This window comes from Rhipicephalus sanguineus, chromosome 10 (assembly GCF_013339695.2).
Source record: "Rhipicephalus sanguineus isolate Rsan-2018 chromosome 10, BIME_Rsan_1.4, whole genome shotgun sequence".
Lineage (NCBI taxonomy): Eukaryota > Metazoa > Arthropoda > Arachnida > Ixodida > Ixodidae > Rhipicephalus > Rhipicephalus sanguineus.
This window is the reverse complement of record NC_051185.1, coordinates 65,522,594-65,547,994: the sequence shown is the minus strand read 5'-3', so window position 1 is coordinate 65,547,994 and position 25,401 is coordinate 65,522,594. Positions and strand designations below refer to the sequence as shown.

General features: G+C 44.5%; 3 protein-coding genes across 5 annotated transcripts in view; 2 read left to right on the top strand and 1 right to left on the bottom strand.

The window, feature by feature from the left end:
- The first annotated feature begins 521 nt into the window (after positions 1-521).
- Positions 522-6,755, top strand: LOC125756108 (zinc finger protein with KRAB and SCAN domains 7-like). The gene is made up of 4 exons (XM_049420102.1): positions 522-778; positions 3,923-4,221; positions 6,483-6,584; positions 6,700-6,755. The coding sequence occupies exons 1-4, from the start codon at positions 522-524 to the stop codon at positions 6,753-6,755; spliced, it is 714 nt and encodes a 237-aa protein (XP_049276059.1).
- On the top strand, positions 3,633-7,714 carry LOC119372026 (zinc finger protein 623). The gene is made up of 2 exons (XM_049419933.1): positions 3,633-6,909; positions 7,354-7,714. The coding sequence occupies exons 1-2, from the start codon at positions 6,758-6,760 to the stop codon at positions 7,688-7,690; spliced, it is 489 nt and encodes a 162-aa protein (XP_049275890.1). The 5' UTR covers positions 3,633-6,757; the 3' UTR covers positions 7,691-7,714.
- Positions 7,715-14,411: 6,697 nt separating this feature from the next.
- The window catches only part of LOC119372024 (ion-translocating oxidoreductase complex subunit C), a 57,690-nt gene continuing 46,700 nt past the window's right edge, over positions 14,412-25,401 (bottom strand). For 2 of the 3 annotated variants that reach the window (XM_049419932.1, XM_037642465.2), the window contains exons 3-5: positions 18,065-18,187; positions 16,853-17,005; positions 14,412-15,176 (exon numbers count right to left, since the gene is read on the bottom strand). In XM_049419932.1, coding sequence (XP_049275889.1) covers positions 16,971-17,005; positions 18,065-18,187 — 158 coding nt within the window. In that variant the 3' untranslated portion in view covers positions 14,412-15,176; positions 16,853-16,970. Of the gene's footprint in view, positions 15,177-16,852; positions 17,006-18,064; positions 18,188-20,128; positions 20,865-25,401 lie in introns of those variants that run through there. The other variant, XM_049419931.1, reaches the window with a different exon arrangement.

Genomic DNA, 25,401 nt, shown 5'->3' with positions numbered 1-25,401 from the left:
GGGCTCGAAGCACTCCATACCCCCTCTGACAATGCTTATGCCTCCTAACTAGCAGTTATCTTTGGAGGCATGCTTTTCGATGTCTTAAGTAGAGGTGACAAAACTGCGTTTGATGTATTTGATGATGGTGACAAAGCTGATGTATTTATATAAGTAATGTCAATAAATATTGCTGAACGTTTTATGACAAATATAAATCAATGAGAAGAGAAAAAAAAAACGATTTTGTGGCCTTCCAAGACAAAGTCAGAAATTAAGCACCTCAGTGATGCAAGCTGACGTAATTTTGCCGGCTAACAAGGAAATTGACTCTTCACTGGCCTCTCATGAAGATGACACCCAAGTGTTGTTAGACTGGCTGGTTTAGCTTTGCATTCTTTGCCACCAGTTTCAAGAGTCACTTGAATTTCATCTGTTATGCCACGTTTCCTGGAAATTATCGCAATTGGATAGTCTTGCTGCTTGCATGAATTGTCTGTGATCATGTTTGTTGCTCATTACTGCTTAATGCCTAAAGGAGGATGTTCAAGTCTCTCTTCGACTTCTTGGGGTGTGCAGATCCAGGATCTATGGACATCAAGGTGGAGCCTCCAAATTCAAGTGGGGATGAGTCTGAATCGTCAACCAAGAATGCCGTCTTACAGGCGACAGATGAGAAATTTGACTGCAAAGGAGAAGTCAAAGTGGAGTATCACTGCGAGCTCTGCAACGAGGGCTTTGACACATATAGGCGGTTACTCCAGCACTCCGTCGAGCACCGTTTGGAGTGGCCACACTGGTGTGGCCAGTGCGGAGCCAATTTTCCGCGTGACGAAGCTCTCAAAGAGCACGAGAACACGCATCCAAACAAACACGTGCGCTTTTGCGTGATCTGCAACAAGTCCTTCTGCTTCGAATTTCGGCTGAAAGCACATATGTGGACTCACGCCGTCCAACCAACGTTCCGCTGCCACCTTTGTCCTGATGCGTATGCAGTCCAATTTGTATTCTTTTGTGGTGCATTGCATTACCTGACCTCATGCAGAGGGGCATAGCTAGGATTCTGTCAGGGGAGGGGGTAGTCAGACACCATCACACGTGTGTGTGCGTACGTTCGTGCAGTATAACCTCATTGACACATTCCCTTTTCATGTGATTCCTCGGCGCGAACGTTTGCGATATCACTATCAAGCGAAACTGCGCTATGTTTTAGGGAACTAGGATTGTACGTTTTTCCTGCTTTATTTTTTATTAGATAAGCTGCGTAAGCCCAGAGAAGCCCCGTTAGTCGCGAGCAGAAATTGTCATCATCGTGAACCAGCACGCGTTCTCTTCATCCTCTTCTTCACTTTCTGCTTCACTCCCAGAATGCATGCGCCGGCGTGTCATGGTTGAGATGCATTAACTCTGATTGGCGAGAGAATGAGCAAGGAGAGGGAGAGAAAGAAAGAGAAACAGAGAAATTCTTGGCTAAAATTTTTTTTTGGTGAGGTGGGAGTCGAACCTGCGTACCTACAATCCGAAGACGTAACCACTCGGCCATCTAGGCACGCTAGCAAAGCATAGCATAGTATATTAGAGCGAGGGAGTGGGAAAGGGAAGTGAGGGTGAGGATGAGGGAAAAAAGGAGAGAACAGGGTAAAGCATAGCATAGTCTTGTATGGTACAGTATAGCAAGGAGTGGGAAAGGGAAGTTAGGGTGAGGAGGAGGGCCAGGTCACCTGCTCCGCTGTTTCCTCAGTCTTTGCACCACTAGAGTGTAGCTGCCCCATTTTTCTTTTTTCTTCAGAATCATTAAAAGGGCTCGACTGCATGTGTGTTTATATGCATGCATCCAAAGAGGGCATAATTTTAGGGGAAGATGGGGGCTTGGAGTGTTGAAAAATCCTTGAACATGGAATGTTTCCAGAGCCAACATTTTGGCAAGTCGACTTGCCTTTGTCAAGGCAGCAACTGCCTTCTTCAGTTGCGTGTTTGTGCACACCGTGCTCACTCTCCACAAACCTCAAAACTGGAGGAAGAAAAGAGAAAGCAAGCACATGAAGAACGATGTGCCTTTTTCCTTCTTCCATTACTGTGCAACACTTGAAAGTGGATAGATGTCAGAGATCCCTTTCATAACCCTTCTGCCACTTTGTGGGATTCCACACAACTCATTGGCAATATTCCGTGTCCGTGTGCTTCGAGTTGTTGATTAACTCGCGCTCACGTTGCCAATTGCTAGCATACTGGTTAGCTCAATTTGCAGAGTGACTGCCCCGAAAAGGCACTGGTTCCGGGTTCAATGCCCAGACCAGGATGAATTTCTCTTTCAACTAAGAAGCTTTGCACTTGATTTCCTTGGGGCTCTCCCCACGGAAGTTTTCAGTTTTGCATGTGTATATATACACGCACACATACAAACGCCTGCGTGATGTTGACCCCCCCCCCCCTCTGAAAAAATTTCTGGCTGCGTTACCTCACAAAGTAAATTACAAAAAGAAAAGCTACATGCACGTCACATTTTTCCTTCTTTTTTTTTTTTGCTTTGCACTCTCCTTCCCGCTGACTGCTCTCCACTATCTCGCATTAGCCAACTGCTCGCGCCATGTGTCTGCAGGAGCGACTGCTCGCTGGTGTGTTCCACTCTACTGCTGCTAGCAGTTGTTTCAGGGAGTTGGTTGAGCTAAGGAATTAGGTTGAACCCCATAGTTCCGAACAGGTAATATTGTGTGGTAATATGAATAACGGTCTCAAACTGCTCCCGGGAGTGAAACTTCAGGCTAAATAGTGTTAATATAAGCGCCAATTTTGAAAACAGGCATTTAGAGGCAGTTGTAAGCATTTAGGCACAAATGCCAAAAATGGACATTTATAGGCACTATAAAAATACTATAAAAGATCTTCTTAACCTCTAATTCATGCTCATATATCAAAGTGGCGCGATATGAGAGCAAGGAACAAAATAGGCATTTGCCTAAAATCCGGTCTCTAGTGATGAGCACTGACAGGTTAACGGCTACCTTTGCAGGAAACCTTTCACAGGACAATCTTGTGCCCTGTTAAATAAAATAGAACACAGCAGCAGTGATAATTAGTAGTAGTAATTAAAGCAGACTTGTACATAATAGTATATGTAATTGCTTACATGTAAACCCAGATAATCATACTTAATTCAGTGCCCCCCCATCACATAATTACCAAAAGCCAATACGTTGCTTTTGTCTGTAAAGCCTCGTGGTTCAGTAACGTTCAGATGCCATACACGCAACACAGTTTCTTTTATGAACAATCATTTTTGTGTTTTTCCTTAATATATAAGAAGGATGCACTGTGCGATAAGCACAAACACATGAAGCTAGGTAATTAATCGGCACCCTCTGTGTTGTCTTCTTTTACTTCAAGTTTTCGCACTTTTTCTTTCTCTTCAATGTAGGTCACTTTAATTCCCGTTGCAGATAGCGTGAAATCCAAAAGCTTGTTGTAGGATAAACAGGGCCTCAAGTAGAATGAAGGACAATATACCTGAAGAGCTCAAAACAGCACATTGCAACGCAGTTTATTCCAGCAAGAAGACAGAACTCTCATTCCATGTACCCACCATTGCCATCTTCATTTTTCTTTGCTTTTGTACAAGCTATATCTTTGCTCTTATTAACGGATAGGTCATTTCTCAAATTTTTCCCCAACTTTTGTACTGATGGCTTATTCATTAGGTAAGCCGATTAAAAGTTTGTAATTAAACTTATTAACCACATACATACTCATGTGGAATGAGAGAAATACTCATGACTAGCATGTACAGTGGGTGATTAACACGCAATGGTCACTGTTCACATAAAGCTCTTCATCATTTTTTAAAATTCTCGGCAACATCTAGTTGCAACAGCTCCTATGCGCCCATTGAAGATTAGCACACCTTCTGCGGTAACATACAAGTAACATGTGTTTCATCTACCTGCAGGTTTTGCAAAAAGCAGCAGCTTATAAAGCATCTGCGTAACCACGGCAACCATGCCAGCTTTGAGTGTGATCAGTGCGGGAACAGCTATGCCGACAATGTGTCACTCAAGAGGCACCGAAAGTATCATCGGGACGATCTCAAGCGCCACAAGTGCCATCACTGCTCGAAGGCCTTCTATCGACAGTCTGACTTGAACAACCACTTGAGAACTCACACGGGAGAGCGGCCATTTGTGTGCGACTTCTGTGGGAAGGCGTTCGTGCAGCGCGTTCATTTGCGAAACCACAGCCACATATGCAGTAAACAACCATCCTTGTAGACTGCAGGACCGCACCGTGGACATTCCGTTTCCTGCTTAGTGGTCGACATTTAGGGAACTAACACTAGTGCATAGTGTGGTCATCAATGTCTCGCTCTGGGCATCTCGCAGCGCAATTTTTGTGAAGCTTCGGTGCTTGCTGTTGAATTACCACTTTATATGTTGCAAAAACATGACAAGAGAAACCGTGTAATGATGATTGTCACAGTCGACGCATATATAGTATTCTTGTCAATGAAATGTGTTTTAATGTACTACTCTGCACCCACATGCACTCGAAGGGCAAGTTGACAACACCCCATCAGTTTTGTGAAAACATGCCAACCATATTTTTAAACCATCAGCGTTGTGGAAAACATGGGTGATTGCACATGGGATGTTCATGAAGGTGTTCTATTCCGCCTGATGAGGCATATGCCTGTGGCCAGGGCCGTACCCAGGAATTTTTTTCGGGGCGTATTTTTGCGTAGAACAGCCAACTTTGGCAACTGGTGGTCGCTGTGAAGGTGTGTAAATATTTAACTATCACCGGAAAAAAGAATGAAGAAATTTCGGGGGGTGTCAGAACCCCCTCAACCCCCCCTTAGTTACGGCCCTGCCTATGGCATAGTCTTTAGATATCACAAATGTTTATCATAAGGCTTTTGGAGGGAGCCCTTAGATAAAGCACAAAAGGGTTGCCTTTTTTTTATGGCATTGTACTAGCTCTGTACTACCTGCTTGTTTTTGACAATTTTTTTTTGGTCAACAAATATCTGTAGGCTGGCCCATATGCTTGTGCGCTTTCATTTCCACTTGTAACACACTTTTATGTCACAACATATAGCTTTATAGCTGCACCAGAAAGTCAAGAAACTCTGGTGAAGTTGTAGTCTGGGGCTTATGCAAATTTAGTTTTGCACGCTTGTATTGCTGTGATGCCACGCTGTGCTTAACAGTTTGACAGTGTAAACAGTTGTGGCCAGGGGTGTAGCCAGAAATATTTTTTGAAGCGGCGGTAGGGGGGTCCAACTCCCCTTTATGTATGTTCGTGCACGTTTTGTATGTGTGAACGTATATATACACATACAAAGTGTAAAAATTTCGGGGGGAATTTGAACCCCCTCCCCCCCTCCAAACCACCCCTCTGGCTACGCCACAAGTTGTGTTGTGGCTGAGCCTGCTAGAAAAATTAATCTCCGGGGCCCTGCTTCATGCTTTTAATTTTGCACAATCATTCCTTGGTGTTGCCGTGTGTGGTCATGTTCACGTGCTGTATGTTTTATTTTAGTTTTATCCCCTTTGGTGAGGGATTTAGTGAGAACTGCTGTTTGATAAGATAACCGAATGGATGAGAACAGAATATCTTAAGATGAAAGTTGCTTAAGACCTCTCTTGTATAGTTTCTTGTCCCTATAAGAAATGGTCATGGCTGATGCTTCTCTATTTTTCAATCCCCTGGCACTCATTACCTCTTGTTATTGAACACTTGCCCATTTGTACAACTATGTAAATTTTTTGTTTGTAATTTTTGAAAATTACCTTTAATGACATGAGTGAACTTTCCCTAAATTCATGATTTGTGTGCAAAGTGATAAAAGTAGGTTGGGCAAGAACTTTTTGACGCCTCAGCGGCATTAAATAATGTTATATACTTACTAGGGCACACTTCGTGTGTTTTTGAACACTTCTGTATATATGATCAGTCCATTGTATGTACAGAGCAGACTAGAATGATATGCAAGAAGGCTTAATAAACTATGTTCACGTTTCATCATTGTGCATGCCACTTTCTAAGCATTCTCCTTTGTGTTTGACATCTGTGCAAATCATCCAGGCTTACAAATGTATCTTGAATGGGTCTTTCTTGGCTTAATTTTCAAAAGGCATTCTTGTCTTTGAGCTTGATATTTTGCTGCTTGATTCATTGAGTGAGTTGTATAATGCATAGAATTCAGTGCAGGAGCCTGGGCTTCAGAGCCTAAGTGCAGAACCAAGGCCAGCTACTGATTTCAACTCCCAGCAACTTGCTGCAGATCTTTTATGGAATGATGTGCTGCACTCTTGCTCACGTTGTGCAGACCTTGTCGCTAATGCTTCTCTATTCCTTTTTAATTCCCTCTGTTTAACAAGTGATGCAGAATACTGAGATCTCTCTTGTGTTTATGTTTACATGCTGTAGTTTTGTCCATAATGGCTGCCTATGAACTAGCTCAACCTTTTGCCATTCTGAGTTGAAATCTCCTTTCTTGACACTTTCAGGATGTGCCGATCCAGGGTTCATTCACGCCAAGAAGGAGCTTCCAGATTCCTGTAGTGATGAGTCTGAAGCAGTGTCCACGGATGATGCCTTGCAGGTGACAGGTAGTCAGGAAGACAATGAACGCATCGGCGAAGGCGGTGTTCAGTACGAATGCGAACTCTGCAAAGAAGCCTTCGACACGCACGATGTCTTTCTCCAGCACTCCGTTGTGCACAGGAAGGAGTGGCCATTTTGGTGTAGCCTCTGCGGTGCCAATTTTCCGCGTCGTTTAGAGATGGTGGAGCACGAGAAGACACATCCGGACAAGCATCAGCGACGCTGCCTGGTCTGCAGCAAGGTCTTCGGCCATCGCACTCTGCTGCGAGATCATATGCGGAATCACAACACCAGATACACCAACTTGAACTGCAACCTGTGTCCCATGGAGTACGCAATCCAGTTTGTATTCTTTGCTCGTATTGATGATTTGACCTCTTGTTAATGTATATGATGGCACTAACATGTATATGTGCAGTTTGCTAACAACTTTGCATCGTAGGCATCGGCTAAGGTTATCTCTCTCCAACGCATGCCGGACACTTCTCGTAGTTTCTTTGATTACATCTGTTTTTTTTGCAATTTCATCTGCTCTCGATCTCTCTACCTTGACGCTTAAATATTTAGAACTAATGAAATGTTAACTAATTGCCTTAAAAAAATGTATTGGCAGTTTCTGAACTGGGCATCAAACAACGCGCACTTGTTTGCATTTGTGTAATATGATCTGTCTTTTCCCAGAGTTTCATGCATGATGTCGGGCATCCAATATATAGGTTTGTGCTGAAAGTTTACACAATTCACGGCATCAATGTGCGTCTTACCTGTGCGCAGGTTCAGCACAAAGCTGCAGCTTTCAAGGCATCTCGGCAGCCACAAGAGAAGCGTGCGCCTGCTGTGCCAACATTGCGGCGCTGCCTTCGTCCAGAAGGCGTCGCTCATTGAACACTGCAAAATTCACATCTCCAATGCTGTCGAGAACCACAAGTGTCCTCACTGCCCTGATACCTTCACGCTCCAGTGCGACCTGACCGAGCACCTGAAGACTCACACAGCAGAGCGGCCTTTCGTCTGTGACCTCTGCGGAAAGGGATTCGTGCAGCACTTTCAGTTGGTCACCCACAGCCGGAAATGCACAGAGCGGTCATACATTCCACCATCGCTACCGTAGGTGTGTGCCTTGAAACACACTTCCCATCAATGTGGCGGTAGAATAAAAAATGTGTGTAAGCGCATGGTGTTGCTGCTTGTTCGATATCTCTAATTGTGTCTTCAGGATGCAACCATATGAATCCTAAAGACAATTAGGCCAAGGAAAGCACAGGGGACGTTAATTGTTGTCTTTAGTTGTAGTGTAGTAATTGTGACTTAAATTGAAATGAATTAAAATGGATGAAAAATCGCCCTTTCCATCAGTGGGATCCGAACGCACAACCTTCGAAATACTTGTCCGACGCTCTACCAATTGAGCTACGACAGAAGGTGCTTCCCCATCCACTTCATTGGGTATTTCTGTGCATGTAATCCCTGCGAGTGTTAACCAGCACCGCTCATAGCCAAGGTGGCGAGTGAGCGTCAGGTTACATGTGATCTTTGCACAAGGAAGCCCTCGCCATGAACAAATGACACAATCGCTACACTACGATTAATGATGACAATTGTGCCTGTGTTCGTCTGTCCCTTTCTGTTGTCCTGTCTCGTTACGCTACTTACGATGGTATTTTATGTCCAAACACCAACTCGCCCAAGATTCAACTCTTTTCATATTAGTGTCCCTATGCTTTCCCTGGCCTAATTGTCTGTCGGATTCGCTTGGCTGTGGCTAACAAAGAAACAAGCCCCTGAAAAAAGAGTTCCCCTTCTTTCGTTCATCTCCAGGATGCTGTTTTGTATCGCCCATGTAGCATACGGAAGATGGCATCCCGTCCCTGCCAGCTGCATTTTGTCCAATTCATTTTTTTGCGGTGCTGGAAAAATCTGTATACTAGATAATTAAAAACATATTCTCAGGGTGACCTACCTAAATGACAGTACCATGAATATGTATAAAAAACACTGATGGACTGTTGCTTTAAAAGTTTAATGAATTCGATTTGGATACTTAGACAACAGGAATTGGCTTGACCAAATAAAGCGAAAGTGAGCATAGGAGAAATTAGTTGTGGCTTCAATGTAAAGGTAAAAAAGACATTCATCATGTGCATCAGTGTTCATTGAGTTTTTTCGTGGGTCAAAGTGGACTTCTCTGAGCAAACTGCTCCAATCTTTCGAGCCATTATGTTGTCAGCCTCACTGCATTTGCTATGATGTCTAAACATTAGGGGTGTGCGAATATTAGAAAACTTTGAATAACAAATCGAATATCGTTCTATTTGATTCAGTACTCGAATCAAATAGCGCATATTCGAACTGCCAAATATTTTTCGAATGCTTTTCAAATAATCAGAACCGACGGGAGAACCCCAAAGGAACAACACGTTGGAAGAACGAAGGATCGCCTTTGTTGTTGCAATTAGTGAGTTACCAAGATGCAAGCAGGTCAATTCTTTACTGGTCTATCGAAGCTTTACTCATCACCGGATGAAGGAATTTTTGCTTTAAACTTGTGTCGCCGTAGCGGATGTGTCTGCAATCCATTATCATGAGATTAATGATGTTAGTTCATGAATTATTTAACTTTTTGGTCTTTGTGTTAGTTAAAAGCTGGTGACAAAGTACCACTTCGAATACTGAAGTAACTGCTGCATTCACCCTAGTTAAAAAATACCTTGAAGGCTACATCTAGTCACTACTGTATATGAGCTTACCTCAGTTGACATAATTATGGTATCTTTTATTGCTTAATGTAACGGTAATGTTACTTTGTTAAAGTTTGTGAATATTTGTCTCAAATAAAAAGTTGTAGAATTCTAAGCCTGTCTGAAAAATAGTTGCCTTACTATTCAAAAACGATTCGAATAGTATTCGATATGTATTCGTATTCGATTCGGCATGATCACTGTTCGATTCGTATTCGATTCAGTTCTCAATTTCTCTATTCGCACACCCCTGCTGAACATGCAACTGCAAGCGTGCAATCTCTGCTGCCAGATTAAAACGATGGCTAGTACCCACTGTACCGCCTTCTTCGCATTTCGGCAAGTTTTAGAAGCTCGGGCCTTAGGAGCAACACCAGATGTTGACACAACGTTGCCGTCACATTGAGAAAGTTGCTTCAAAGTTGTGGCAACATTGCGTGCTACTAGGTCCTTCAACATGATCTCTATATTCAATAAAAAGGCATTCTTGCATTACACTGAAATGCGGCTATTGTAACTGACAATGAACATAAAATATTAACTGCACATGGCCATTGTGGCTTAGTGGCTTTAGGACAACATCGTGGAATCAAATCGCAATAATTTCTGGGTTTTTATATGCCAAAACTACAATTATCGCAAGGCAAGCCATGGTGGAGGCTCTGGATTAATTCTGACCACCTGGGGTACCTAAGTGCACAGGTGTTTTTGCAATTTGTACTTGTCGAAATGCAGCCACCATGTCTGGGAATCAAACTCTCAACTAAGCAGCCCAGCACCTTAGCCGCTAAGTTACCATGGCAGGTGTCAAATGAAATCCTGTCTAATGCAGTTACGTTCCAATGAAGCTTGTGTATCATGCATTAGGGGCACAGTGTGTGCTAAAAAATTATCCCCAGCCCATCTTTGACAGCATATACCTCATAATATCTTGGTATTGGCAAAACATTACAATTTAAACCAAAAACAATGTAGATATTCGCGCAAAAAAAAGGTTACGTTTTTGTTAATAAGGCAGCAGAATATTTTCATGGCCACTGAATATTAAAAACTATAAATGTTAAGCTATAAGTAATGTAATGGTAATGTAGAATATGTGGGAAACTTTCAGCTCCCCATATTGTGAATTTGTCAGAGACATTGCATGTAATTTTCTTCACTCGCTCTATTTCATGTGAGGGCTCTTTGAACAGATGGAGGTACTAAATGGACCGATGGGAGCTGTGGCTGGTAAGCGCGAGTTTTTAGTCTGAGGAGTTTAAGGGTTCTGCACTGTTGTTTTGTCATTGCTGAAAATTTCTGCAACAAGATTGCATTTCCTGTTTTGTGCTGTTCCGTAAAACATTTGGCATCACTGCTTGTCCGATTTTTCTGGACCTAATTAACTGCTAACTGGCGAAAAAGGCAAAGCCCATCTATGTTTCTACAATAATATCTCTTCCCCAATGGCAAAAGGAATCGTCAGTTAAAAAAAAATGACGCGGGGATGAGGCTGGGAAATGGCAATTTCCCTTCTCAAAGGACTACGGCGCGTCGGCGCGCACAAAGGGCGATGACATCACCCCCGGGGTCGTGTGTTCTATGTGAGACACAGAAAGCCTGCCGGGGCGCGTGGGGCTGTTCTGCCGGGGCGGCCGATGATATCGCTAAAGTGGAGAGGGAGAAAGGCGCCGGCAGTCTTTCTTCGCGCGAAACGCCCGTGGGCCCCGACGAGCGGCTCCCAAGTTCCAACTCCAGGTGCGCACTTTGAACCGCCGGGCGCGGCTGCGCGCCTTATCATAACAGGGGATCAGCAGAGACGGCTCGTAGCTTGCTTTGGCCGCAGTTTGCTTTTAAGCGTGCGTCGCTGCAGCGGCCGCGTTTTTTTACGTCCGCGTTTTATTGCGTGTACGCCAAACTAAACCGTAAAGGAGTTAAGCTGCTAGCCTGACAGTGCAAGTTGCTGTCGCATTAATTGCTTAATTCGGCCTTACGACGGAAGTGCGACATATTTCGGGGCATTTTATATTGGAAGAGCGGTCGCGGCGATTCACTCTCTCTATGATGACAGCAGTGTAGCAGTGCACAACGGCATTTTTTCCCATTGTTTGAACTATTCAACGAGCGATGTTTCGTCAAGCGCAACGTGCTGAACACCGCTTCATGAATGCACCGCTTCCGAGTTTGCCTGTGCAAGTTCGGTGCGCTACTTTGGGTCGGTGTGCTCAACAGCCTCACAGCGTGATGGCGCCTGAGCTGCTCTTCGGCCGTCGTGGATTTCCGTGCAGTGGTGCGAATCGTGCGATGGCTGTTAATGTAGTCCACCACGGCGAATGCCGTTTTAACTGCGCACAACGTGCGGTGAGATGCAAGGCGTACAAGGTACAGCGGACGCGCGAGCGCTGCCACCGCTGTCGGCGCTACGCAAGTTGTGGTGGCAACCGACAAGGCAAGCAAAGAAGACGCGGCAGTCCTCCTCTCCATAACCGGTTCTCCCTTCGCCTACTCTCTCACAACGCGGGGAAGGGAAAGGCGAGGAGAGCGGAGACAAGAATAAAGTAGCTGGGAGCAGGGGCGTAGGCAGAAATTTTTTTCGGGGGGGGGGCACCTCCTTGATCTGTAGTGGGGACGAGCAGGCAGATGTGATCGAGTGTCATTTTCTGCTCTGTATGCTATGGCAAAAAAAAATTTCGGGGGGGGGGCACGGGCCCGGGTGTGCCCTAACGTGGCTACGCCCCTGGCTGGGAGTTTCGATTCACGCCGTTCGGTTTGGTTGAGATCCCTACCGAACAGTGTAAATCGGGTGCGTAGAAATTTTCGGTGCACCGATTCACTCGACTAATTCAGCGTTTTGCCTCGAAAAAGTGGACATGGCATAAAAGTAACCAAAGGTTTATGTTTGTCGACGTAGCAGAACGACTGGAACAATTTTGTCTTATAGACCAAGACAATGCATAAAAAACAAACGTCATGCCATTTCTGTACTTGCGAAAGGACACAGTTTCGTACGCACTACAGGATTTCATTTTGAGACTGCCGTTGATGAGAAAATATGCATCATGCTCAGAATAAACACCGGGATCTTTGAGTGTACATCTTTTTATTTGCTCAACACAGTCAATAATGGTAATATATATATATACACTAGGCCCACTTCACAGTAGCGGAAGGGCTTTGAATTTCTTTTTTTTTCCAGGAAGTTCCTTGAATTTTACACTCTCGTCTTCACCGCAGGTTTTAATTGCTCGGCGTATCTTGTGTCGATTTGCAGGTTTCCCTTGTGGACGCAGCTGTTAAGGCACCTGTGCACCCACGAAAAGAGTGCACACTTTTAAGTGCGACAAGTGCAACGCCGCTTTTGTCTTCGAGGTAGAGCTGATGAGGCTCCGGTTGACACACGAGAAAGGCCAGCATTTCCAGTGCCCCGAGTGCCCCAGGGCCTTCATACTGAAGTGCCACCTCCAAGATCACCTAGTGGTACACACAGCCGAGCGGCCCTTCAGCTGCGGCCTAAGTGCCCATCTAAAACTAATGCCCAGCCACAACACTCAGAGGCATAGTTCTCTGCGTACACTGGGTGGACTTCTGAGTGTACGTTTCCATGGTTAAAAGTGTCCACTGGATATGTAATCTGCGTAAATTCACGTACTGGAAATAAATGCATTGGTTGCGGAATGATGGGTGAACGTGTCAGTGGGAACATAGCGCTTCCTTGAAGGGCCAGCCATTATCCAACAAGTCTTTACGATTGTAAGATTGCGGCTGTTCAGTGGAGTTATTAAACAGCAAGATACTTTTGAATTTCAAGGGCAGGGTGGTATGCGAGATAGCAGAGACATACTAAATCATGTGCCGTGTGCGCCCCACCTCTTTCCTAGTCCCTCATTTGAGCGCTGGAATTTCCATTATCCGAACTACACCGAAAAGGCAGATGTTGTGTGGCCATCTGCTCTGCTCCACATGTTGGGAATTGATTACCTCACCACATGACTCCATTATAACCGACAATTTCGTTATATCCATATTCATAATGTCAAGCTTTGACATAACCTTCCTTGCACAATGACTGCTCAGCCCACAACTGGAGCCTGTGAATGATGCATGATTATTGGCATTGGTGTTGCAACGTATCCTGTATTACTAACTTCAAAACTTATTGAACCACTACTTTTACTCAAAAGAATATTGAATGTCGAGATGTCATGTCAGAAGAGTAAAATAATAAGGCTGTCAAACACTTTCAAGCTTCAGCACTACTCACTGTACGAGCTTGCTTGCTTTGCCTGTCTCTCACACTGCTGCTCATTATGCCTTGCAAGAGCTCTGATCCCTGATTGTACTATAACCAAGTGTGAAGCAGCTTTTCCCCTTCAAGTGTTGCGGAGAGTGTGCCACATGCTTCCGAACTTTCTTTTCTTTAAGGAAATGATAGCTTCATTTACGACTTCAGTATGCTGTCGAAACTCACAATCACGAAACCACGCAGCAAAGAAATAATTTCCAGTCCCCGATGAACACCCATAGGATTCAATGCATCTCGTATTTCTCGACAACGAAGTGTTGCTAAACTCTAATCCCACAATAACAAAAATCAACAGGATGTCACCCCTCATGTTTTCTGGTCAGGCACGGTTGGCATACCCCAAAATGCACTCAAATGTCTTTGCGTCACACTCGGTGTTTTGCGGCAGCCGCGCAGCAACAGAGGAGCGATTGCCATGGCTTGATCAACACGTGGCTTAGACGCTTTCGAAACGATGTGGGCATTCCTCGGCACACACGGTGAGGATGTTGGATAACACAACATGCTGCACTGCGAAGGAACATCTGTATGTTGACTATATGGAAACAGTCGACAAGCCAAGTTAACAGAGTTTTGGCAATAAGTTTTCATTTTGCTGATCATTTCCCCATCTGTACTGGATTATTTCGCGATAGCGAAAATTTTCAGTTTCCCTACCAATTTCGTTATTGCGGGGTTCAACTGTAGTACGAACTACGAGCTTCAGCCAGCTTTTATTTTTCTGGAACTTTTCTCCTCTTGAGTGCAGTCCCTTAAGACTATTTGTTCTCGGTGAACGTGCCTCAGCACAAGTTTAAGAGTCTCACTATAATGATTGTAAAATTTTGTTTGCTTGGCAGACTGGTAAGCAATAACTGCATTTTATTTTTGTAAGACAATTTTTACACCTACTTACCTGCAGCCCTTGCTGGTTTGACTAATCACTTGTTGCAAGTCGTTTAAAACATTGATTATAAGAGGACGGTGTAATTTATGAATTATGGGCGTTGAACTTAACCGCTGCCCAGTAAGGGTAGAATTCACTATTTATGTCACCTTAACATTAAAAGAGTGTAGATATTAAAACCTTCCACAAGAATTTGGTTATTTTATGTGGAAGGCCATTTATTGGGGACCCTGATAATAACCAGCAACTGCACGATAGTCTCCATATATTTAATATCACACAATTTACAAGGCTCATTTCATGATTTCGAAAATCCCCACCAAGAGGGAGAAAACCTCTGAATGAGGAAGCAAATAAGTATTGCCTGATAGCAACATGATGCGCAGTACCAAACCGGTGACATTGGCAAGGCATCTGCTACATTTCGCACGTTCATCTCATCCTCGCAGAACCAGTGACACCAAAACGCACAGCTGGGTCTCCTGGCAACAAGATGCATGTCGTCGACACTGTCGTCATCAGACGAATCTGACCATACGTGTCTGCCTGCCTGGATGCGATCAAGTACAGGTACAAAATTGTTTTGTTTTTGATCCGCTGGCATCACCCTCATATTTGCTGTACACATCTCCAACATTGCACCTTTCACAGCTTTCTCCCGATGTCCATGCCGATGCTTGCCGCAGTGAGTCTGCAAAAGAAGCCATACTTCATTTATAGACATCAAAATTTAAGTGTTACTTTTAAACCGTTTGTTCTCTGTGAAAATTTGTCACAGCATTTCTTGTAAGCATGAAAAGCTCACAATGTAGTCAGTTGACTGCCCAATTTTGGTGTCTACGCTCCTTTAAAAAAAAAAAAAAAAACAACGTTCTGCAGGTCTGGAAAGCCCACTGAGGGAAGCAGCTTTACCGATGGATCATTCTTCCTACATGACATCTGTCAGATAAAATGTCAATGGTAGCACGACGGTGGCTTCTCTGTACACACGAAACACTGCGAGCAGCAATTCAGTTCTCTGAGAGTCCACAACAGGCTAGAGAATAAAAGGTTAATCAAAATTCGAAAATTTTTCATTCATCCATACCTTCGCCTCCCTCCCTCCCTGTCTGCCTGTATTTTGGGTATGAAGATCGACGAGTCAGGTACGATCGATGATTGAAGCAAAAGGATGCACGTAAGAAATGTGGTTTTATTAACGTTTTAGCTGGTGGGCCAGCCTCTATCATTGATTCTGACTAAGGCTGGCACACCTGCCAAAACGTTAATAAAACCATATTTTGCACATGCATCCTTCTCTTCAATCATACATACAGACATATATATATATATTTCTTGAGCAAAGTATGATGGCCAGTATAGTAGGGCTGTGCAAATATTAGAAAATTTTGAATAACTAATCGAATAACATTCTATTCGATTCACTACTCGACTCGAATAGAACATATTCGAAATGCCAAATATTTTTCTAATACTTTTCGAATAATCAGCACCGACCGGAGAACCCCAAAACAACGAAGCTTTCGAACATCTAAAGGCCATTTTTCTTCTTTTAATCACTGAATTACCAATGTGCATGCAGCGCGAGCTTTTACGAGACTGCCGAAGCTATACTGATTACCAGATGAAGGCGTTTTTTCTGAAAAGCCCGCTCTTACTAGGATTTTTCCATGCTGCAGCTGCATCGCAATAACCAGTTCCTGTCTTCATCTTGTAATAACCGAAGGCAGCTCATACGACTGCATTCAGCTTCATGAATAACAACAGAAGCAAGCATTGTGTGTTCGTAAACCTATCTCGTAGATTGACGTTTCAACACTGCTATTTACATGCTTTCGGTGCCGAGGTGCATGCTGTGACGGCAGATTTATCTGTTTCATTACATCTTTAGCTGTATTTGTGGTGTTCAGTTCAAAATTGTTTAGTTTTTATGTCTCGATTTTATTTAAATGCAGGCAACAACTGACTACTGTAGTCACTGCTGTATATGAGCTTACCTCAGCTATCATAATTGAGGTATCTTGAGTTGGTTAAAAGTAACCATAATGTTCTTCGGTGAAAGTTTGTGGATATTTGTTTCAAATAAAATTTTGTAGAGTTCTAGGACTGTTTTGAAAATGGTTGTCTTACTATTTGAAAACTATTCGAATAGTATTCGATTTGTATTTGATTCGGTGTGATCACTATTCGATTCATATTCGATTCCAAAATTCACTATTCGTACACCCCTACGGTATATTGCTACCACTAACATTAAAGAAAGACACAAGACACTTGTGAAAAAACTTGTGCAAATCTCACAGCTATTGCATAAAAAATTTCTTTCGATGCAAGCTCACATAAAATGACAAACACGTTGTCACTTACGCTGCTGTGCTTTTCACCGTAGGCTTGTATGATTTATAAGAGCGGTCATCTTTGTATGTCAGAGAATGCCGATTGATTGCAATGCCATTGAAGAACGTTGCTGCATCTCCTCCATAAGTCAAATATCGGGCAACTCCAAGTCTGTCTGGCATTCTGCAAAGCAAATAAGGCATACAGCAAATTCTGAGTTGCAATCGGCAGCAAAAAAACAAGAAAAGCTTTACTGTAGTAGATTATATGCAATAGTGTACTGGTAGAGTGAAGTCTAATCTTCTATAAAACTGTCACATAAAAGTATGCTTCTAAAAAAGAATTACCAATGATTACGATAATTCCTAATGCGAAATGTGAGCCCCACTGTATGCGCATGCTTTCACTTTGTCGGTCCCTTGGTGGAGGTAGCGATAAGCTTCAGTCCCGACGGCACAAATACTTTTGCTTCGCCAGCGCAGCTTGCAAGTACAATGGTGCCATCTCGTAGTCTTGTGCAACACTCTGCTTTCCTCCTCACTGTTTCGCCATTCTCTCCTAATTCGCTTTCATCTTTCGTTGTGTTAGTTCTCTCGGTTAGGACGGATGAGGCACGCCAATGTTTAACGGAACGAGCACCTAATAGTGGCACTCTAAAAATGTTTTAGTGCTTGAGCCACAGATTATCAGATCATAATTTTAATCCTTTTTCACATGGCTGACCGACTGTAACGTACGTTACACACCACAATATTTGCGAGGAGTGGTCTGCAAAAGGAACCTAATAAAAGTTAAGGCAAATGTATGAAAACAGACTAAAGACTGCAATGTCATTTACATCTATTTACATGCCAAGCTTGCAACAAACAAACATTTCTATCAAATGACATCAGCTGTCTCATTTTCAGAATTCCGCATCACCCTAGTAGCACGTATTGTTGCCATAAATGCATTGTTGCCGTAACGTAGCAACATTGCATCAAGAATTGATGCTGCTAAGCAACCTCGATAATTGATGTTGCCTTGCAAGTAAAATAACAGTGCGACATTTGTCTAGAATGGAATGCAACATTCTTTTCACCCTTCTTCAATTTGCTAAACTTGGCGGCTGCTTTACTGTGAACAATCTCTCTACATGTGTGATTAATGCCACATGCTGATGTATTTTTCGCACGGCCAAGGCAACAGGGTATGAACAATTAAGTGTCTGGTGACAACACAAAAAGCATGAATCATACTCACCCGAATTTTTCACTGGCCTCTTCGTTCGGACCCGTGTGGATCTTGTAAGGCGCCCAATATCCGCTTGGGTTGTTTTGACAGACACATACACGGTGCATTGGGTTTGGACATCGTTTCTTTCCACTGTGAAAAGAAGTCAAGCTCGATGTAAGTGAAATTTAGTGGATATTAACAGCAGAGCTGTTAAAGTCGGGCGTAAGGTGGGATCCGTGGACTGGAAAAACCAGTTGGCGGGTATGCATCACAGAAATTGGGCAAGCTCCACTACAGAGTACAAGCATTCATGGGAACCATATGAATGCGCTGCTGGTGGGGAAGGGGAGGGTGAGGAGGAGGGTGAAGCAAGGGCTCGAAAAGTGAAGTGAGGGGAAGGAGGAAGGAAAGGAGGGGAGAGCATGAAGCATAGCATATTGCACCGAGCGACGACGTCATTGCACGTTGCCATGGCAACCAGGTGCCGCCAATGAATACCCAATAAGTCATAAAAATGGCGCGAAACACATGGCTACGCTCGCTTGAGCTTCAAGCTTTCCTCCATTTAATACCGATCAATATCTAATTGATAGCCAATCAACACTGATCGATAACCAATCAATACATAATTTATGGAAATGTCGTGAAACATATCCCTGTGCTCACTTTAGATTGGATACACGTTTAATACCGATCAATGCCAATCGATACGGAATCAATACTGATCAGTAACCAATAAATACCCAATAATTCATAGAAAATGCTACGAAACGCATGGCTATGCACACTTAATAATACGGATTAATCGTGGTATAATATGGATCGATAGCCAATCGATCGCCAATCAATGCTGTTTGGTAACTAACCGGTGCCGATTACAACCTCAGTGAAACCAGATGAGCATTACTTGGCCGATTTGGACTTCATTGGGCCAACCCATACTGATCAATGACCAATCAATACCGATCTATAAGCAAAAGTAATCGAACACGATACGGATTACTCGCAGTATAATATGGATCGATAGCCAATTGATCACCAATCAATGCTGTTTGGTAATTAACCGGTGCTGATTACAACCTCAGTGAAACCAGATGAGCATTACTTGGCCGATTTGGACTTCATTGGGCCAATCCATAATGATCAATGACCAATCAATACCGATCGATAAGCAAAAGTAATCGAACACGATACCGACATAGCATAGCCATGTATAGTGCAGAATAGCAAGGGTGGGAAAGGGAAGTGAGGTTGAGAAGGAGGGGAGTGCCACCAGCTTCGCTCTTTTCTGTCCTTACACCACTAGTGCGTAGCTGCACCAATTTCTCTCTTTAACATGTTCACTGCGGCGTGGGTCACCAGTGGGTGAAAGCCTGTGCTCCTCCTATGTAGCCACGATGTTACGAGCATGCATCTGCTTACTGGTGCGATAACTTTATCCCACTTGAATGCAGAGGTACAATTCTCCTTGCAAGAGTTTATAAATAACCAGTAGAAGATTTTTCTGGTGTTAGATGCCGTGACCAACGATGCACTGAATGAAAACGTTTTCATGCTGCGTGCGGCATGACCCACCAGTGACCCACGCTCAAGAGCTCTCCGTCATGTGCTGCTGTCTAAGGTTTCAGAATGCAACCAATACGTATAATTTTATTGCATTTGACGTGGGCAGCGATGTTTTTAAGGAGCGGAGTGGCAGCCTATTTCTCTATTGCGTTGCTCACCACCATTTTGCCGCTGTTTTTGAAATACGTTTCACTCAACTAAGTATACATGCGTTCTTCCTGCTGCTCCCAAACGTTTTGGTGCGACTCATGGATCATCATGCCTTTTACGGACACAAAAGAAAGTACAACAAAGAGGAAACACGTGTGTTTGTGTTTTCTGGTACCAGACACTTTAGATTTCAGCATAGCTTTACACGAAAAATGCAAAAACTAGCTCCTGACTTTAAAAAAAATCACAGCATATCCACGTGGTGAATGATGATGAGTGGGGCGAAGCTCCGGAGGGAATCACCGGTAAACCGTGAATCTTCCGTGTAACGCATCGTGACTAGATTGTTTGAGAACCACAATCTGCAGCACACACCACAACTATGGGCGAAACTGTTGTCAAGGAAGTCCCGCTGGAAGCGCGCATCGGCGCCTTCGGGCAGAGCCCGCCTGATGCGTCTTGCAGCCACTTCACGTGCTCGCACAGCCTCGGGCTTTGCCTGCCGGTACGCGCGCTTTCTCGCCGCTTCACGGTCCCTCACATTTTGAATATCCGATTGGCGCCGCAGCCGTGCAGCTTCGGCCTCGCGGGCTCGAACGGCGGGGTCTTCGCGCCGCAGCCGTGTAGCTTCGACCTCGCGGGCTCGAACGGCGGGGTCTTCTCGCCGCCGCCGTGCAGCTTGTCGAGCAGCTTCGGCCTCGCGGGCTCGAACGGCGGGATCTGCTTCGCGCCGCAGCCGTGCAGCTTCGGCCTCGCGGGCTCGAACGGCGGGGTCTTCGCGCCGCAGCCGTGCAGCTTCGGCCTCGCGGGCTCGAACGGCGGGGTCTTCTCGCCGCAGCCGTGCAGCTTGTCGAGCAGCTTCGGCCTCGCGGGCTCGAACGGCGGGATCTTCGCGCCGCAGCCGTGCAGCTTGTCGAGCAGCTTCGGCCTCGCGGGCTTTCACCTCAGGTTTCTGTCTGCGAGCGCGCGCTGCCGCCGCCTTCCGTGCCCTCCGTTCCGCAGCCTTGTCTTCCATCTAGAGATGGGTCGCTTAGGAGCGAGCCGGCTCTTTTGAGCGGCTCTTTTTAAAGAGCGGGTGATCCGCGGCTCAATAAAAGTGAGGGCCGGCCCTACTGCGACCCTCGTGAAAATAGCGCTTCGTTATTCTGACCCGGGTCAAAATAAGGAAACGCTATTTTCACGCAACTTGGCTTGGATTTGTGAAAGATTGTGGCTTTTCGTTGAAAGTTTACATCGCCGGTTCAGGCGACCTGTGGGCGCTTGGGCATGTTTTCTTGCGTGTTTGTGATCGGTGCGGTGTTTGTGTGGTGGGCGCGGACGCTGTGATTGTGCTTGTCGTGAACCGGTACTGTGGTTTGCCTGAGCTTGCGTGGTCACTACGATGTCTAGGGCTCTCATGAGCCTGTTTCGGTGTTTTTTGCGATTCATATTTGATCTATTTTCGTGCGGTACGTGGACGGTGGTAGCATTGTGGTAGTCCGTAGTTGTGCACATTTCTAGGGAAGTTTGTTTTGTGCTTTGCACGGCCGTTCTTACCCGCTCGGCAACCTGCTTCGCGTTGTGCTTTTGCGCATATTCGTCGAAAGCTTAATTTTATGGGTCTAATTTCGATGTCGATCCAGTCCAAGTTTCCTAATCGCGATTTACTTATTTGCGCTAGATGCGGGTAAATCACGGTCCAGAATTTCGATTTCAATAGAAAGTGCCTATGTGACACCCGTATTGGTCACCGCATGCGCAAACCTCACTATTCGCATCCACGGCTACACGATCGATAGTTCTATGTGACAAAACGTTCGACTACGTCACCATCACGTTTCTCGTAAGAGCATGCGGCTCGCACCCCACGGGTTCTACGCACGGAGCAACGTGTGGTAGCGGGCTAGTTGGTATTCCATACTTAAAACTGCGCAGCGCGAAAGTAGACACAGCAACGCAGGTGAGACGAGGACTAGCGCTGACATGCAACTGAAATTTATCACAACTCACAAATATATTGCCTACACCCAAGATTAAAACAACATGCTTATGCTAAAAAAAAGAGGTCAAGCATGAAAGCACAGTGAGACTGTAGAAAAAACAACAACAAAGGCGGTACAGCACATGCTAATGAATCCAGACAAGCCAGTTCTTTATCAGATAAGAATAATGAAGGTTGCTGGTGCCATCATGAGGGTGAGCCACAAGAACTCATGTTTTCTCGAACAGAGCTTGGCAACCATATTTCTAATAATGAGAAGCCATAAAAACGTCTCTATCCATAACGTTGCTACCCACATTTTTTACTTTTTGCCACTGTAATCATATGCTTTGGAACCTGCCTGTTTGACCAAAGCACCGAATAAGCAATCTCAGGTATGTGTTCGAACTAGAGCCGTAGAAGGACCTTCGAGCCATTGCCAAGTTATGCACCGTAAAAAGTTTGTTGACTGCATAATAGGCGTCGTTTACAATATGCCTTTGTCCTGTGAACACAGCTACGTTGTTCAAAGAGGTAGATGCCTAAATATACCATTACAGAAACATTGTCAAAAAGTAAAAAACGTGGATAGGGATGGTTCTTTGGCTTCTCATTGTTCAGAATGTAGTTGCCAGTCTCTGTTTAAAAAAACAAGCTCTTGCAGCTCACCTTCATGATGGCAATGACGTTGTAAGAATAGCTAAAGGAAGCTGTGTCAGTAAACCTTCAATGTTCCTATCTGATAAAGAACTCGCTTACCTGGATTCATCATCATGTGGTATTCTGCCTTAGTTGTTTTTTTATAGTTTCACTGCACTATCATCCTTCACTTCATGTTATTTGTTTCTAGCATAAGCATCTCGTTCTTATCTTGGGTGTAGGCTATATATTGTGTTGTGTTAAATTTCAGTTAGAAGTCTGCGCTTGTCCTCGTGTCACCTGTGTTGCTTATCAACTGCCATGCTGAGCAGTTTTAAGTCTGCACATGGATGCATTTTATACATGTTAAAATGGACAGCATGAAAAAACGAGAACACAAGAAGAAGAAATACACACCACAGCACCATCTTGCAACCAACTTTATAAGAAAGCCCACCATTAGAAGCAAACCAGGAGTCTCAAACTCGCCTGAGCTAGCAGGCCGCAATCACAAAATTTAGTCCTGCAAAGGCCGGGCCAGTGCAGACATTCATTAACACAGACAATAAACACCGCTCTTCCTAATAGCCAACTAGTGGCAGTTATTTTTCTTGATTTAAAAAAGGCTTTCCACACCGTTGATCATGGCATCTCACACAATAAGTTGTGCTTATGGGTTTCGCAACAGTGAACTTGATTTTTTTCCCAGTTATTTTGATAATCGAAATCAAATCGTACATACAAACAACATAACGTCATGCCCTCAGCATCTTAGTGCAAGAGTACCGCAGGGTTCAGTACTTGGTCCCCTGTTTTTCACAGTTTATATAAATGACTTGCCCCAAACTTTACAATTCGCTGATATATCAATGTACGCTGATGACACCGCTTTGATAATTACAGGTGACAACATGAAGGAACTAGAGGAAGAAGCCCCAATCGAGCTTGCTATTGTTTCCGAATGGTTCGTTGCCAATAAACTAACCATTAATACTACAAAAACTAAATATACCGCTTTCCACTCACCTTCAAAAATTATCTGTAATGGCTCTGTCCCACTGAATATAAATCAATACCCACTCGAACGCACTTACTGATATACCTATCTTGGCGTTATTCTCGATCACCATCTAAATTGGCAGCGTCACATGAAAGCGCTTTGTTCAAAGTTGGCATCTGGTTGTTTTGCTCTGTCAGGCACGGGAACATTTTCCAAGAAACATTCTCCGCACCTTGTATTTTTCATTTTTCCAATCTCACCTGACGTATTGTATTGAGTCATGGGCATGCATACCTAGAACCTGTTCAACGTCTACAGAAACGGGCCATCCGATCTATTAATTTATCACCGCGGTCGCGGCACTTTCCGGTCACGAACGGCGCGCGCGTTATCAGCGTGACATAGCATTCTTGACAGGAAAGTGACGAGAGCTGGGTTTTCAAGAAAGGAAACGCGAGCAAGCCAGATGACGATTATTGTTGTGTGGCAGAAATACTCCCCAAATACTCGATTTTGGCTTAGAGTGTAGGGACGTAACTTACGAGCGTTGTGGCGCTAGTCAGCACCTGTTCGCTGACGTCAGCTTTAACACTCGTGGTGATGTTTCGCCAGCGCAGAGCGCTCATATTGTGTAATTATTATGCATAAATGCAAAATACTTCAGAAATAAAAATACGGAAAGTGAATTAGAACGTTTTTTAGGTGCGAAGCTCCTCTTAGTCTAACCTTGTCACGTCTCCGTTGTCTGGCGTAACCACCTTTGCAAACTGCCCACTACTTCGTCTTTGCAAACATCCCACTACGACCCATCACCGATCCTTTGCAAACTGCCCACTATGTCTTTGCAAACATCCCACTACGATCCATCACCGATCCATTACTTCACCGACCATAAAGCCGTTATAATGAAGGGGGAACGGAAGCCACGTCTAGCTACCACTTACGATTAATAAAGTTTCTGGTATAAATATATACAGTGTTTGTCACGTCTTTGATGATGTACTGGGCTATCGCTTTGATTACTGCTGGGCGAAACCACTGAAGATTTCACGGTGTAACCATGACTGCTTCAGGAGCTTCGCCCAAGCTCTTCATCATTCACCCGTGGATATGCTGTGAATTTTTTGCATTTAAAAGGGCACAGCCGTCCTACACTATGCAAGTCTATGGCTTCTCACGTTAGTCAACCAGTGCGCAGTAAATACTTTACCACACTGAATAGCTTACTTGACCCTCGGTCTAAGTTTGCAGAAACAGTCACATAATGCCACCTACGGCGAGCGTTTGAACGAGAGCGGGGACGCGCGCTCCCATAGGATCCTCACTATCTGGGCTGGTCAGGAGTACAGTAGGTCGTGGTCTCTACGACTCGACTGCTCTAGTCGTAGAACACCCAAGAGTAAAACAAAGCCAGTGATTAGAAAAAAACAAGGTTATTTATCTGACACATCAAGAAAAAGGAATGCCCAGGCAGCTCGAAAGGTTCACTGGTGACTGACATTTCTTGTAGTCCGCTGGGCTCTCCTCCTTGCACGACAAACACACTCCCACAAAAACAGCTAACGACAGTGGTGCATGTGCCCCCCACTTTATAGCCCAGTTCAGAGGAGATTACAGTAACAGTTTTAGTCAGGCGTGCTTTGAATGCTCAAAGGCCAAGAGGCACGGGGGCTGTATGCTAGATGCGTGGAACTTTCAAGAACTCAAAGAGCCAAAAAAAGAAAAAAGAAACACCTGTCCACAACATCCACCCTGATTTGGTCTTTTGCCCTGATGAGATACGCTGGCAGTATAAGCCAAGATCGCAAAAGGGTTTGCACAGCTATCAGTCTGGCAACTCTACACTTGTAGAAAACGGCATTGCTAATTCGTTTATCCAAACTGCCATTTCAAAATCTTGTGCAGGGAGACGGCCGCCCCCCCTAGTCACCTAAGAGGGGGGGGGACGCAAAGTCTGCCGCATATATTGACTTAATAGGGAGGGGGGAGGGCGCTGCGATGAACCTTCGCACCCCCTGAAGGGGAACCCTGCGCACACCTATGCCTGCA